This window comes from Rhipicephalus microplus, chromosome 3 (assembly GCF_043290135.1).
Source record: "Rhipicephalus microplus isolate Deutch F79 chromosome 3, USDA_Rmic, whole genome shotgun sequence".
Lineage (NCBI taxonomy): Eukaryota > Metazoa > Arthropoda > Arachnida > Ixodida > Ixodidae > Rhipicephalus > Rhipicephalus microplus.
The window spans coordinates 162,864,758-162,877,183 of NC_134702.1; the positions used below are offsets into that span (position 1 = coordinate 162,864,758).

The 12,426-nt window shown below is 45.5% G+C and overlaps 1 protein-coding gene across 1 annotated transcript in view; it reads right to left on the reverse strand.

Annotated features, from left to right (window-relative positions):
- LOC119181099 (uncharacterized) overlaps nucleotides 1-12,426 on the reverse strand; it is a 31,799-nt gene that overhangs the window by 9,444 nt on the left and 9,929 nt on the right. Inside the window, exons 2-4 of the mRNA XM_075888540.1 lie at nucleotides 9,820-9,920; nucleotides 7,618-7,693; nucleotides 2,619-2,738 (exon numbers count right to left, since the gene is read on the reverse strand). Of these exons, the coding sequence (XP_075744655.1) occupies nucleotides 2,619-2,738; nucleotides 7,618-7,693; nucleotides 9,820-9,920 (297 nt within the window). The remainder of the gene's footprint in view (nucleotides 1-2,618; nucleotides 2,739-7,617; nucleotides 7,694-9,819; nucleotides 9,921-12,426) is intronic.

The following is a 12,426-nucleotide window of genomic DNA, read 5'->3' on the forward strand; positions in this document are numbered from 1 at the left end:
ACAGCCATGGAATAACCGCAAGAATATGTTCAACGATAGAATTACCAGAAACCAGTGTTACCGTCAGGTGGTTCCCTGCGCATGCTAGGGAGCTGAACGTGGGCCCGAACCACAACGAGGAGGCAGATGCGGAGGCCCACGTGCTAACTAGCCGTGGGTCTGCGTGAAAACATTCCTCGGAGCCGGAAAGACCCGATGCCGAAGACGAAGAGTATTCCATCACAACCTATGGCGATGTTCTGCAGTGCACGGTACAGAACCAGCACATGCCTCTACCCACCGTCTCACTGAGACCTACGAGGCAGCGAAGCAGCCACACTCCAGCAGTTGCAAGTACAAGCCATATGAATTGCAATAGGATGGAAAGGTGGGCTAGTTGGTAATTCATGATGGTTCAGCGAACTGGGAGCGTGGGGGGTAAACACAAACACAAAGCAAAGAAGAGACACACAGCACGAGCGCTCAAGAAACAACGTCGTGCTGTGTGCCTCTTCTTTGCTTTGCGTCTGTGTTTACCCCCGTGCTCCCAGTTCGCTGAACCATCAAGCCATAAGAACCCCCGTCTGGGCAAAGCGCGTCTGCCCGTAAGTAAACTCTACAGATATATGCCAATACTGCAAGAAGGCGCGAGCGAGCCACACAGAAACACCTCCTCTGAGACTGTGCGTCACCGGCGAGTAACCAAAAAGAATGCCAACTACCATCAGCAGCAAAATCATGAGCCAAGACACCAAAGAAACGTGGTCCAGCACGTGCTTGGTAGAGTTACTGTATATGCTCCCTAAAGGTAGGATATAGAGTATCTCTAGTGCTTGGCATCCTGGAACGCCAGTGGCCCAAAACGGCGCCTCCATGGATTTGACGCGAGTAAGTTGCGGCTCCGGGACGTCCGAGTGCGCTAGTGTCTTGCTTTATTTCCCCTACCTCTTCCCCTTTAATGCTGGATCGGCAATAAGGTTGGTTAACTCACTCACGGAGCCCTGTGCTAAATTGTCTCGCATAATCATATATCGTGGTTTTTGGACGTAAAACCTGTCATGTTGTTACGGTGATTTGTCGGATTATCGGACTACGGAACCGGCACGTGCAGTCTCAGTTAAACAAAAATGTGCGACTAATAAAATTTCGTCTCCAATTTTGCTTTGACGTTTTTTTTTCATTGTCATCAGGTCATATTCACACTGCATGGCATCGAAAACACCGACTCGTAACTGGCAGCCTTGAACCGCAAATCAGGTGGTTAGCTATGAATCCACTCTAGAGGTCAGCGCTGATATCAGTGCTCAGAAATATCAAGTTGAGATACCATCGACCGTTGCCCCGATATAGAACCAACGCATTGTCCGAATTTGGGGCGCGTCCTCAATTCCTGCAATTCTGTTTTGTGATAAGCGACCCGCGCGAGATAATGAATCGAGTCAGCATATAATGATAAGTTACTATTATGAGTGCGTAAACGCTCGCCCGTGAGTGTACTTATCTCAGCGAAAACTCGGGTGGGCTCAGCGGCCGCAGAAATGGAATCACTTGTAAGATTTCGATAATTTCTGGTGAATAACTCGTGGAGGCCGCGTCATCTGATTGTATCATTTCTTTTTTCAGGGGCTAAGCTCCTTATAGTCTAGGGCAGTCCATCCCTCCGGCGTACACCCAGCACAGCATATCGACAGACAGACAGACAGACAGACAGACAGACAGACAGACAGACAGACAGACAGACAGACAGACAGACAGACAGACAGACAGACAGACAGACAGACAGACAGACAGACAGACAGACAGACAGACACTTCGCCCCCACTCATCATCACTCACGCCGTAGATAAGCTGAAAGTTTCAATGTTGTTTTGCCGTGTATAAACTGTTAAAAGTATATGGCAGTATAGTTTCATTCTTTTAGCTGTAAGGTATACTCTAAATTTGTGTCTGATCATAGGTGGAAAAATAATTTCAGTCGAGATGAATTCTCTAATGAGATTTGTCGTTTTGGATTATTTTGGGCAAAGGGCCAGTCAAGCTGCCCAATGCAGTTTTTTGCTCTCCAAACCACGTATATACTAGTACAACATGTACTCTCACGCACCTGTCACGAGGTTAAATAAATTAAATCTCTGACTAAATGCTCTTAGTGGTGGATGCGTCAGAGCCTGTAATGTTCAACCCAGTATACTCTGTTGTACATTGGTTGTTAGCAATCAGTATGTTTTTATTGAATATAATAATGGTAGACTTGGCGTGCTTGCTGCTTTTGGTGTATTTGAAGTGTGAGGCATGACGACAACTAATTGATGAAGAGGACACACACAGCGCTTCATTGTGCGTGCTCTCTCTCTCTCTCTCTCTCGGTCCGTTGTCGTCGGCACATTTTACACTTAAAATATTTTCGAATATATTATAAAATTAGAAAAAAATGGTGTACGTCAAACAAAAAATGTTGCATGTAAGACAGAACTGCAGGCGACAAATATATACTGTGGTAGCCACAGAAGTTGGGTACAGTTGAGCGGTTCTGACTTACTGAAAATCTCAAGTGCTGGCACACGCACTCTTTGGTTGCCCAACTCAATGAGTTGTTTATTATGTACTTTTAGCCGGGGAAAAAATGAGGAATAACTCACTTTCTCAGCCAGGGTGCTTACGTGAGCATCTGTCCAATTAGCGCTGCTTGGAAACTGGACAGCCATGACTACGTGCGCCAGGTTGCCAGTGGCGGAGTAGAAGGCGGCCAGAGCTGAATGCTGCATGGTTACACTATACTGTGAATGTGTTGACTTCTGGCAGCAGCGATTACTGCATAACCGAACCAAATAAAATCGTTTAGAATGTAATAATTGCAGGTCACTGTCGGGTCAATGCTTTTCTTCTTCCGTTAATTAAAAACACATATGTTCTGTTTAAGGGATTCTTATTGGTGTCACGAAAACCACCGTAACTACAGCCACACTAGCGTCCTTCTGCCTCCTATCTTGCTTTGTTTTCATAAGGCAGAGGTCCTAAACTCATTTCAGCTGGCGGGTCATTTACACAAACTGTAGTTCTGAAAGAGCAGGGACAATGATTAATGATAGAGCAGGAGGAGGATGGGGGGAGTCCACTTTGAACAGTATTTGAACTAAAGTGTCCTTTTGAAACATTTTTTTTCTTATACATTACATGGATGGTCATGTCTGAAGTGCGTTTGACGTCAGGATTTGAGAAATGCATTGGAACCGATTTTTAGAACGAAAATAGCGACGTTGATTTTGAAATATGTACACATACATTTTTGGTATAACGGTTCTGTTTCAAAGTGTCATGATCACATATAGGGTGTCTCACGAGAGAAAGGCTTGAGACAACAGCTGTCTCGGTAGCTTACCCTAAGATAGCGTTCTTAATTGCAGCGGGTGTGAGAGAAATGTGAGTGACATTTAGCAATGGCACAATGCTTTGTTTCGTGTAAAGCCGCGGGCTGCATGCGTCCCGCAGGCCCGGTGTTTGAGACCCCTGTCATAAGCGATTATGAAAATCTCAAGAAAGAAATGACGATCTCCAAAAAAGCTTTTCGCAGGCTACTAATGGGTGCGTATTTTGCCAAGTTATGAAATGGAAATGTTTATATCAATGAAGCTTCCTCGGGAGCTGACCTCCGCACCACCGTCTCGAAAAACTTCAATTCCAGTCTTTAATCGACGAACTACCTGAACCTTATCTGGTCCTTGGGGACCTGAACGCACATAATGGTTTGTGGGGTGACTCTCGCTGTGATGCCCAAGGTCGTCTTATTGAACAATTCCTCATTTCATCGGGTGCTTGTCTGTTGAATAGGAAAGAGGCAACATACTATACCTTGCCAACAAAACACTCTTCCATAGACCTCAGTATCGCATCTCCTTCACTTGTACCATTACTTCAGTGGAAAGTCATAAATAATCCATACGGAAGTGACCATTTCCCTTTAGTTTTGAGTACACCAATAATAAATGAATGTCCTCCACATGTTCCCAAATGGCTGGTAAACAAAGCCAAATGGGAACAATTTCAAAAGCTTACTCACCTAAATTGGACTGACATATGCAGGTTAGGCATAGATGAAGCTGTGCAGTACTTCACGGCTTTTCTTACTGACGCAGCAACCAAGTGCATTCCACAAACATCTGGACTGCCCGGCAAACGACACGTTCCGTGGTGGAACACTGAGTGCCAGAATGCGCGAAAAGAACAGAACAGGGCATGGAGGTTGCTGCGAACTCGCCGACAGCGGAAAACCTTGAGAGCTTTAAGAAAATAAAATCTCGAGGCAGGAGAACGCGTCGGCAGGCCAGAAAAGAAAGCTGGCACAAGTTTTATCAGGGATAAATTCATATACACAAGAGGCTAAAGTCTGGAACATGGTTCGTAGGGTAGCAGGAAGACAAGTACACTCACTCCCACTCGTAAACACACAGGGTGATAGCCTGGAAGATCAAGCGAACTTCCTTGGTGGACACTACGAGCAGGTCTCTAGCTCGTCACACTACACTGAAGCCTTCCAAAGACACAAAGCAAAGATAGAAAAGCAGAAACTAGAATCGAAGTGCACAAATTACGAGGAATACAACCAACCTTTCAACTTAGCTGAGCTACAAACATCACTAAACTCTTGCAATAATTCCGCTCCAGGCTACGACCGTGTCACATATGAAATGTTGAAAAACCTGCCGCTCAAAACGCGAAAAACTTTACTCTCTCTATACAATGCTATCTGGCTTTCAGGCACCATCCCTGCTTCCTGGAAAGAGGCTATTGTTATCCCTATTTTGAAACAGGGCAAGGACCCTTCCTTAGCTTCAAGTTATAGGCCCATTGCACTAACCAGCTGCCTTTGTAAACTTTTTGAAAAAATGATAAACCGCCGACTTTTACATTTACTTGAAACACACAATCTGCTCGACCGATTTCAGGGTGGGTTTCGGGAGGGTAGATCCACCACAGACCATCTGGTGCGTATCGAGGCACAGATTCGAGACGCTTTCGTCCACAAACAATACTTCCTCTCTGTGTTTCTCGATATCGAGAAGGCCTACGACACAACATGGCGTTTTGGCATATTGAGAGACTTGTCTCACCTGGGTGTCCGCGGTAGAATGCTTTCCATAATCGAGAGTTACTTGTCCAATCGGAAATTCTTTGTCCGTGTGGGCAGTATTCTCTCGCAAACATTTGTGCAAGAAAGGGGAGTACCGCAAGGTGGTGTACTTAGTTGGACACTTTTTATTATTAAAATGAATTCCTTGCACCTGTCCATCCCCCGCAACATGTTCTATTCCACATATGTCGATGACGTCCAGCTCGGCTTTAAGTCATGCAACCTAGCAATGTGTGAGCGACAGGTTCAGTTAGGTTTAAAGAAGGTCTCCAAATGGGCAGAGGAAAACGGATTCCGGCTGAACCCAGGAAAAAGCACGTGTGTCTTGTTCTCCCGAAAGAGAGGCATGCACTCAGAACCCGACATTGAACTTAACGGCCAACGTCTGTCTGTGAATGCGGAGCATAAATTTCTAGGCTTAATCTTGGACAACAAGTTGACCTTCGTACCACACATAAAGTATTTAAAAACAAAATGTTTAAAAGCCATGAATGTTATAAAAGTGTTTTCACGTACTACTTGGGGTAGTGACAGGAAATGCCTCATGAACCTGTATAGAAGCCTATTTCGCACCCGCTTAGATTATGGGGTCATTGTTTATCAGTCTGCGACTCAAAGCGCTTTGAAGATGCTGGATCCCGTGCACCATTTAGGCATCCGCCTTTCTACGGTTGCTTTTCGCACCAGCCCCGTAGAAAGCCTTTATGTTGAGTCGAATGAGTGGTCGCTTCATCTGCAAAGAACTTACATGTCCTTTGTATATTTTCTTAAGGTGAAAGCAGACAAGAGGCACCCCTCATACTCTACTATTAATGATTTGTCGAGCTCCATTTTGTTTCAAAACAGGCCTTCAATGAGCCAGCCCTTCTCAGTTCGCCTGAAGGGTCTAGCTGAGGACACTGGAGTGTCACTCGAACACAGTTTAATGGCCCCTGTTGCATGCCTTCCACCGAGGCAATGGCAGACTATAGATTGCGATGTGTCTTTCCTAGAAGTTACTAAACATGCGCCTATTGCCCATATTGGAAGATACTTCCTGGAACTTCAACACAAATACACACGTCCTGAGTTCTTTACAGATGCCTCTAAGTCTAACTCCTCTGTGTCCTACGCTGCTGTTGGCCCTTCCTTTTCGGATGCTGGCCCTCTACATCCAGGCACAAGTATCTTCAAAGCAGAAGCTTACGCGATACTTGTGGCAGCTAAACACATAAAAAATTACAAATACAAAAAGCAGTAATTTTTACAGACTCCCTCAGTGTGGTAACGGCTCTGCACAGTCTTAAAAAACAAAAAAACCCTGTCCTCGTTTCACTTTACTCCAATTTATGCACACTCTACACACTCAACCAACATGTTGTAGTGTGCTGGGTGCCAGGGCACCGTGAGATTCAAGGCAATGTGAGGGCGGATCAGCTCGCTGCATCCGTCCACAAAAGCACTGCCCATACACCCATATCAATCCCGGCCCTTGATCTTAAGCCTTCTCTCAAACGAAACCTCAGGGACTACTGGCAGAGCAAGTGGGATACACACACACAAAACAAACTACACGCTATTAAGCCACACCTTGGTCATTGGCTGCCCGTATCGAAATCGCGTCATACAGAGGTCACACTAACGAGACTCAGGATAGGACACACATACACGACACACACATATCTTTTGTCTGGTGGCGATCAACCATTGTGTGACAGATGTGGTGAACAATTGACAGTCCTTCACATGTTAATCCAACGCAAACACTTAGAAACTCTAAGAAAACGACATTTTCCATTACCCTACCGACAACATATACCTTTACACCCTGCAATGTTCGTCGGTAGGGAACCGCTTTTTAGTCATAAATCATTGTTTGCGTTTTTAAAAGAAATTCATGATTTTCATATCATATACCCGGGCATTCCGTAGCACGACCTCTCCAGAGAGGTTTTTGCTGCGGAGGTTACACAAGAAAGCACTTGCCTCACGGCCCTTGGACGCAAGGGTATGAACGGGGGAGGCACTTGTGCTAATGCCATACATATCCACCATCGTCTTTATTATCACCAAATTTTGTCATCTATTCACACCACACACATCTTTCACGGCATGGTCATCATTTTATTACTTGTATGTTCTTACCCGCCTTATCGCGAGGAATTTTATGGCCCTTATACAGCCGCTTATCACAATCATTGTCCATATTTTTAGTACGATGAACTGGCGCTCTTTGGCCAACAATTGGCCCTTGCGCCAAAAAACACCATATATCATCATCATCCTCGGGAGCTCACTAAGGAAAAACGAAATGTGCTATAATCGAATTTGTCACTTTTCACGACAGCAAAGTGAATCGAGTAACTAAGGCAGAGCTAAAAATCTTGTTTTAGTTTCCTTGACACTGTCGGAAGCTGCTGGTCGTGTAGGCAAGAATAAAATAATTCTGAGGTTCCGCAAACGCGATTCAATGGAGCTTGCTATATTCAATAAAAAAGAAAGTGGCCACCTGGCACGGATAATATACTTACCCAGCTCTGGGTTCCCGTCAGGGGACAGGGCTCCGAGGTGTCGACGCAAGGGTTCAGCACCATAAGATGCACGTCCCTGCGGTGGACAACGCAAGAACAGAAACGTGAGATGCGGTGCCTCAAGGTGTTTAGTCATCCACAGATGGTTGTCAAATGCAAAGTTATAGATCATTGAGAAGGAGAAGCATGCTGAAAAACAGTCTTAGAAGACGCAGAATGGCACTGCATCAGTGCTTTTCTTCACGCCATTTGAGCTGTACAGATGATTTACTTCCGTTCTCGTATATAGAATATAACTGCTTAGCGTTCAAAATGGTTCGTTGCTAAAATCCAAATGTGCAACACAAATCTGTTCACGCTGCTAGAACATATTTGTTGAGTTCCTCTACGTTTCTGTCTTATGAGTGAAATAAATAAAAGAAAATTTTTGTTGTGTTCGCCCACGCCTGATCTGCCGCCAACGTGGTACGGTGTTTTTTTTAAGAACATGCGTTTGATTTTGTCATCTTCATTTCCACAAAGGCATTATAATTCTATGTGAACTTTTGCAGCTGTTCTCACGCTTGTGAATCGGTGAGCAATCATTGTCCAGAACTTGGTGTTGTCTATAATGAAATAACCCCAGAAAACCGGTGCGGGAAGGCCTGTGCCATTTATACGGAGGTGACAATGGAATCATTGTCCCTAAAGCAATTAGGGTATAGCAACCTTACGTTATCTGATAATCTACGTCCTCAGACTTCATTTGAAAGGCTCCTGTTACCAATATGTTATCCTCTAGATACTTGCGCTGTTTGATTGTTATATATACGTGGATACTTTTGACCAATTATTAGTAGTGAACGTTGCCTTTAGAACATCTTAATTATGTTTCAAAATAAGCGTTAGTGCTTGTCTGAGTATTCGGCACCCCGCGATATCGCCACCTGTATGACTAAGAAAGAGGCCTCTCTTGACGTTCGACATAAGAGCGCACATTGTCGACGTCGCAGAAGGTAAGCGGGGTAAGCACATGAAACCACGACTGCACCCGACGAGGGCGATTGTTTATCGTGCCTCTAGCTCTGTTATCGGGCTGCTCTCAACCTATACCCTGTTTCCCACTTTGGTTTAGCACTACCAAAGCTACGGAGTGTAATAAAGCCACACGCTTGCGCTGTGAAACATAGACTCAGATATGAGGGCCTTGAAATTCGCAGAGCTGTCTAAAATTGGTGTCTTTTTTGTGTGTATGTTAAGCCACATCGATAGGCGATGTGTTTTTCTTCATTGCACTCATTTCCTACGCTTTTGATTATTTCTGTCGGCTACTGGTGGTAACTATGGTTACAAATCAACGTGGCAGCACCCATGCATAAGTGACCGCCCGCTTTGATTCGAACTTCCTCCAGCTAAACGCCCACAGTGCTGACGGCAACAAATAAATGGTGAAAACAGCCATATATTTGTTTTATCTTACTCAGAATATGAATCATCAGCTATGTTTTGTCGCTATTACCGAGATATGCTGATTGCGTAGCCGTATCTGATAAGCCTAACGCGCCCAGGCCAGGGCTTGGGCTGTGTCGCCAGACCAATAACGCTGCATCTTCAAATATCGGAGACTACACTCGCGCGCGTCAGATGCTACTTCGGTTAAACAAAAAGAGGATAGAAAAGGAGCATTGCAGTAAGAGACTGGAAAGAATGCGTCGACCGAGAAGCAGTCACGCCAGAGCCATGAAGAGCGTCAGAGAGCCACAAACTTATCCGCCGGCATGAGCGTCTACCGATTTTCCGTAGAGCCACAAATCATATTTTTAAGGAGCCGAACTTCCTGAAGTTGAAGTGAAATGGCTTGTTTGAAAGTTTTACTAATTTTTAAAAGTTAATTAACCACCCATGTTACATGCAATGAGCGTACAAGAACGATTCAGCGAGCAGGCGCCGTGAAGACGGTGAGCATACAGACGACACGGCGCGGACGAATTTATGTGAAAGGGCCAATCGCCTTTCCAACACCTCCTGGAAAAACTATGCCTGGAACGTGGCTCTCTTTTACATTGGCAGCCTCCTGTCAGCGCGCAAACTCGGAGGCCATGCTTCATGCCTTGTGTTGCGACTGGCCGTTGCGTGAGACCGCTCCCCTCCGTACCGCTCAGTCCCGTGACATTGCCATACCGCTTTGTGAGACTCAGTACGTGAGACTCCGTACTAGCTCACCCCCTCAGCTTGGCCAGCTGCATATCCTCCATGAGCCCTGGTATTGGGTACACGTTGGTGCTGAGCAACAGGCGACCCGTGTCCAGCGTCCTCTTCATTGCCTGCAGTGGTAAGAGTACAACGCCCTTTTAGTGCCTCGATTAAATGTACAGCTAATGTTTCGTACATGTAAGAGTTAACAGTGCGTGCCACAAGAACGTGCTATTTTATCCCGGCTGCGGCGGCTGCATTTTCGATGGAGGCGGAAATGTTGTAGGCCCGTGTGCTCAGATTTGGGTGCACATTAAAGAACCCAAGGTGGTCGAAATTTCCGGAGCCATCCACTACGGCGTCTCTCATAATCGTATGGTGGTTTTGGGACGTTAAACCCCACAAATCAATCAATCAATCAATCAATCAATCAATAGAGAGCGTGCTATTTATACCGACGCCTCCTCTATTTAAATGCCTGCTACGTGGGAACAAAAAGTGCTGCCACACCCTTTCCCTCCTTGAATTTCAATAGTGTCGGTCTTGTGGTGGACAGTACAACCAACGCCTCCTAGAAAAACTATGCCTGGAACGTCGCTCTCTTTTCAATTGGGAGCTTCCTGCTAGCACGAAATCTCGGAGGCCATGCCTCCTGCCGCGTGTTGCGACCGTTCGCCGCGTGGAGTTGCTCACCTCCGTACCGCTCTGTCACGTGAAATTACCTCACCGCTCTGTCACGTGCCATCGCAGCTGCTCGGAGGCATCTGTGAGAGCATTGCTGCATTCGCAAATGGTGGGCGCCAAAGGCGTTCGCCTACGTACCGGAGGGGGTGGGTAAAATTCGAGGGTAGGGCGGCGCGTTCACGGCTAACGTTCTAGGCATAATTTTTCTAGAAGGCATTGGTGCAACAACTCGACATTTTGCATAGCCTCCAAAATAGTCGTGCATAGTTGCAGACCTCGAATAACTCTTCACTAACGCGCCCCTTGGGGCCACAAGTAAAAAAACACCGTGATAATAGTATCGGCCGCGAGCGCCACTACGTGGCGCTTGCTCAAAACTGAAGGCAGGGCGACTCCGCCAGCAACACGAGCCATTCGTCAGGCATCCTAATAAAGGAGGCGTTGTTTATGCACGTCATAACGACTTTGAACACCTTACTTTCAGCAAAGACGGAATGCGTGTATAATTATGCGAAAATTCTTTCCTGACAATAGATCACCTAGTAGTATATATGGCGTGTTTTTCTGCTTGAGTAGACTATCAGCCGGTATTTACTGAAATTTGAAAATTATAAATAATAATGAGTGGGATTTCGGTGAAAGCGCGATGTGGATATGGGAGATGCCGTCGTGAACGACTGCGGAAATTTTTATCATTCCGAGTTCTTTAACGTGCACTGACATCGCACAGTACGCACCTCTCTATAGAATTTTGCCTCGATCGAAAAGCGGCTGCCGCGGCAGGGACTAAACCCGTGACCTCTCGGCTCATGAGTTGAGCACCGTGACCCCTTTATCCCCATGGTGGACAGTATAATGATAGTGAGAAAGATGTGGTTACACTTGAACTATGTGCTGTGGAGAACTATTGCGACAATTGCTTCAGGATGCGAACTATTGAAGACATAATTCATTCAAAGAACAAAACGTAGTACACAAATTTGAATTCTGTGCTAAGCTATAAAAAGTCCCTGTTTCGTAACAATCATTCACCGCCGGAAAGGAAAACGGGTGTCTATAGATGCATAGGGCGACATAAATAGCGTTTGAACCTGTGCCTCTGTTAGACCTTCATGACACCCGTCGACGTCGGCCCGGCCACGTTGACACACACCGCAGAATTTCCGCTGATCACTTGGGTCCCAATTCTAAGCGGTTTTAGCTGTGTTAAGAATAAATAGTCAACGTTTTAGTGCATCATACTATAGAAGAGCCCTAAGCTATCCAAACACATACAGTAACTGCGCTTAGAACAAAGGTTAGACGATTTAGAGAACTATGTACTCTTCTCTGGGTTGTCCCGGTTTCGATACCTTACAAAGAGACATGGTGTGTGTGTTAAAAAATGTTCGACGATTTAGAGGACGATGTTGGAGAGCACTAAGCTGTTTCAGTTTCTAAAAACCCGCTGCAAAAGACCTGCTGCAACATGTTCGCCTGTTTAGAAAAAGTGTGCAACTATTTGGAGTACTACATTCTCAATGAAAGAGGGGTGAGTTGTTACTAATAGGTGTTTAGAAAACATTTGTCAGTAGTTAGAGTACCTGCAGTACTTGGTACTCCAGTATAAGAGAACAGAGAACCGTCCAAGTACATCTATGCAGGCACACTTTCCCGGTCTGTTTAGAAAAACGTCCCAGCTTCGCCGCAAAGGTGAAGTAATGAACGCGATAGCAACAAATTTATAGGTCACGCGCACAACAAAAAGCAGATGAAAACGTGCCGTGCGTTTCTTACGCGCATATAACGCACGAAACATACTGTCAGGTACAGATTCGCGCGAATAAGCGTCTCTGTTGTTACTTCACTGTGTCTGAAAACGCACTTTTCGCAAATGAAGACATTAATGATTGCAGAGACCTTTGTGCACCCGGTAACCACAACACAATCGTTCCAGGTAAAGCCCGAGGCCAG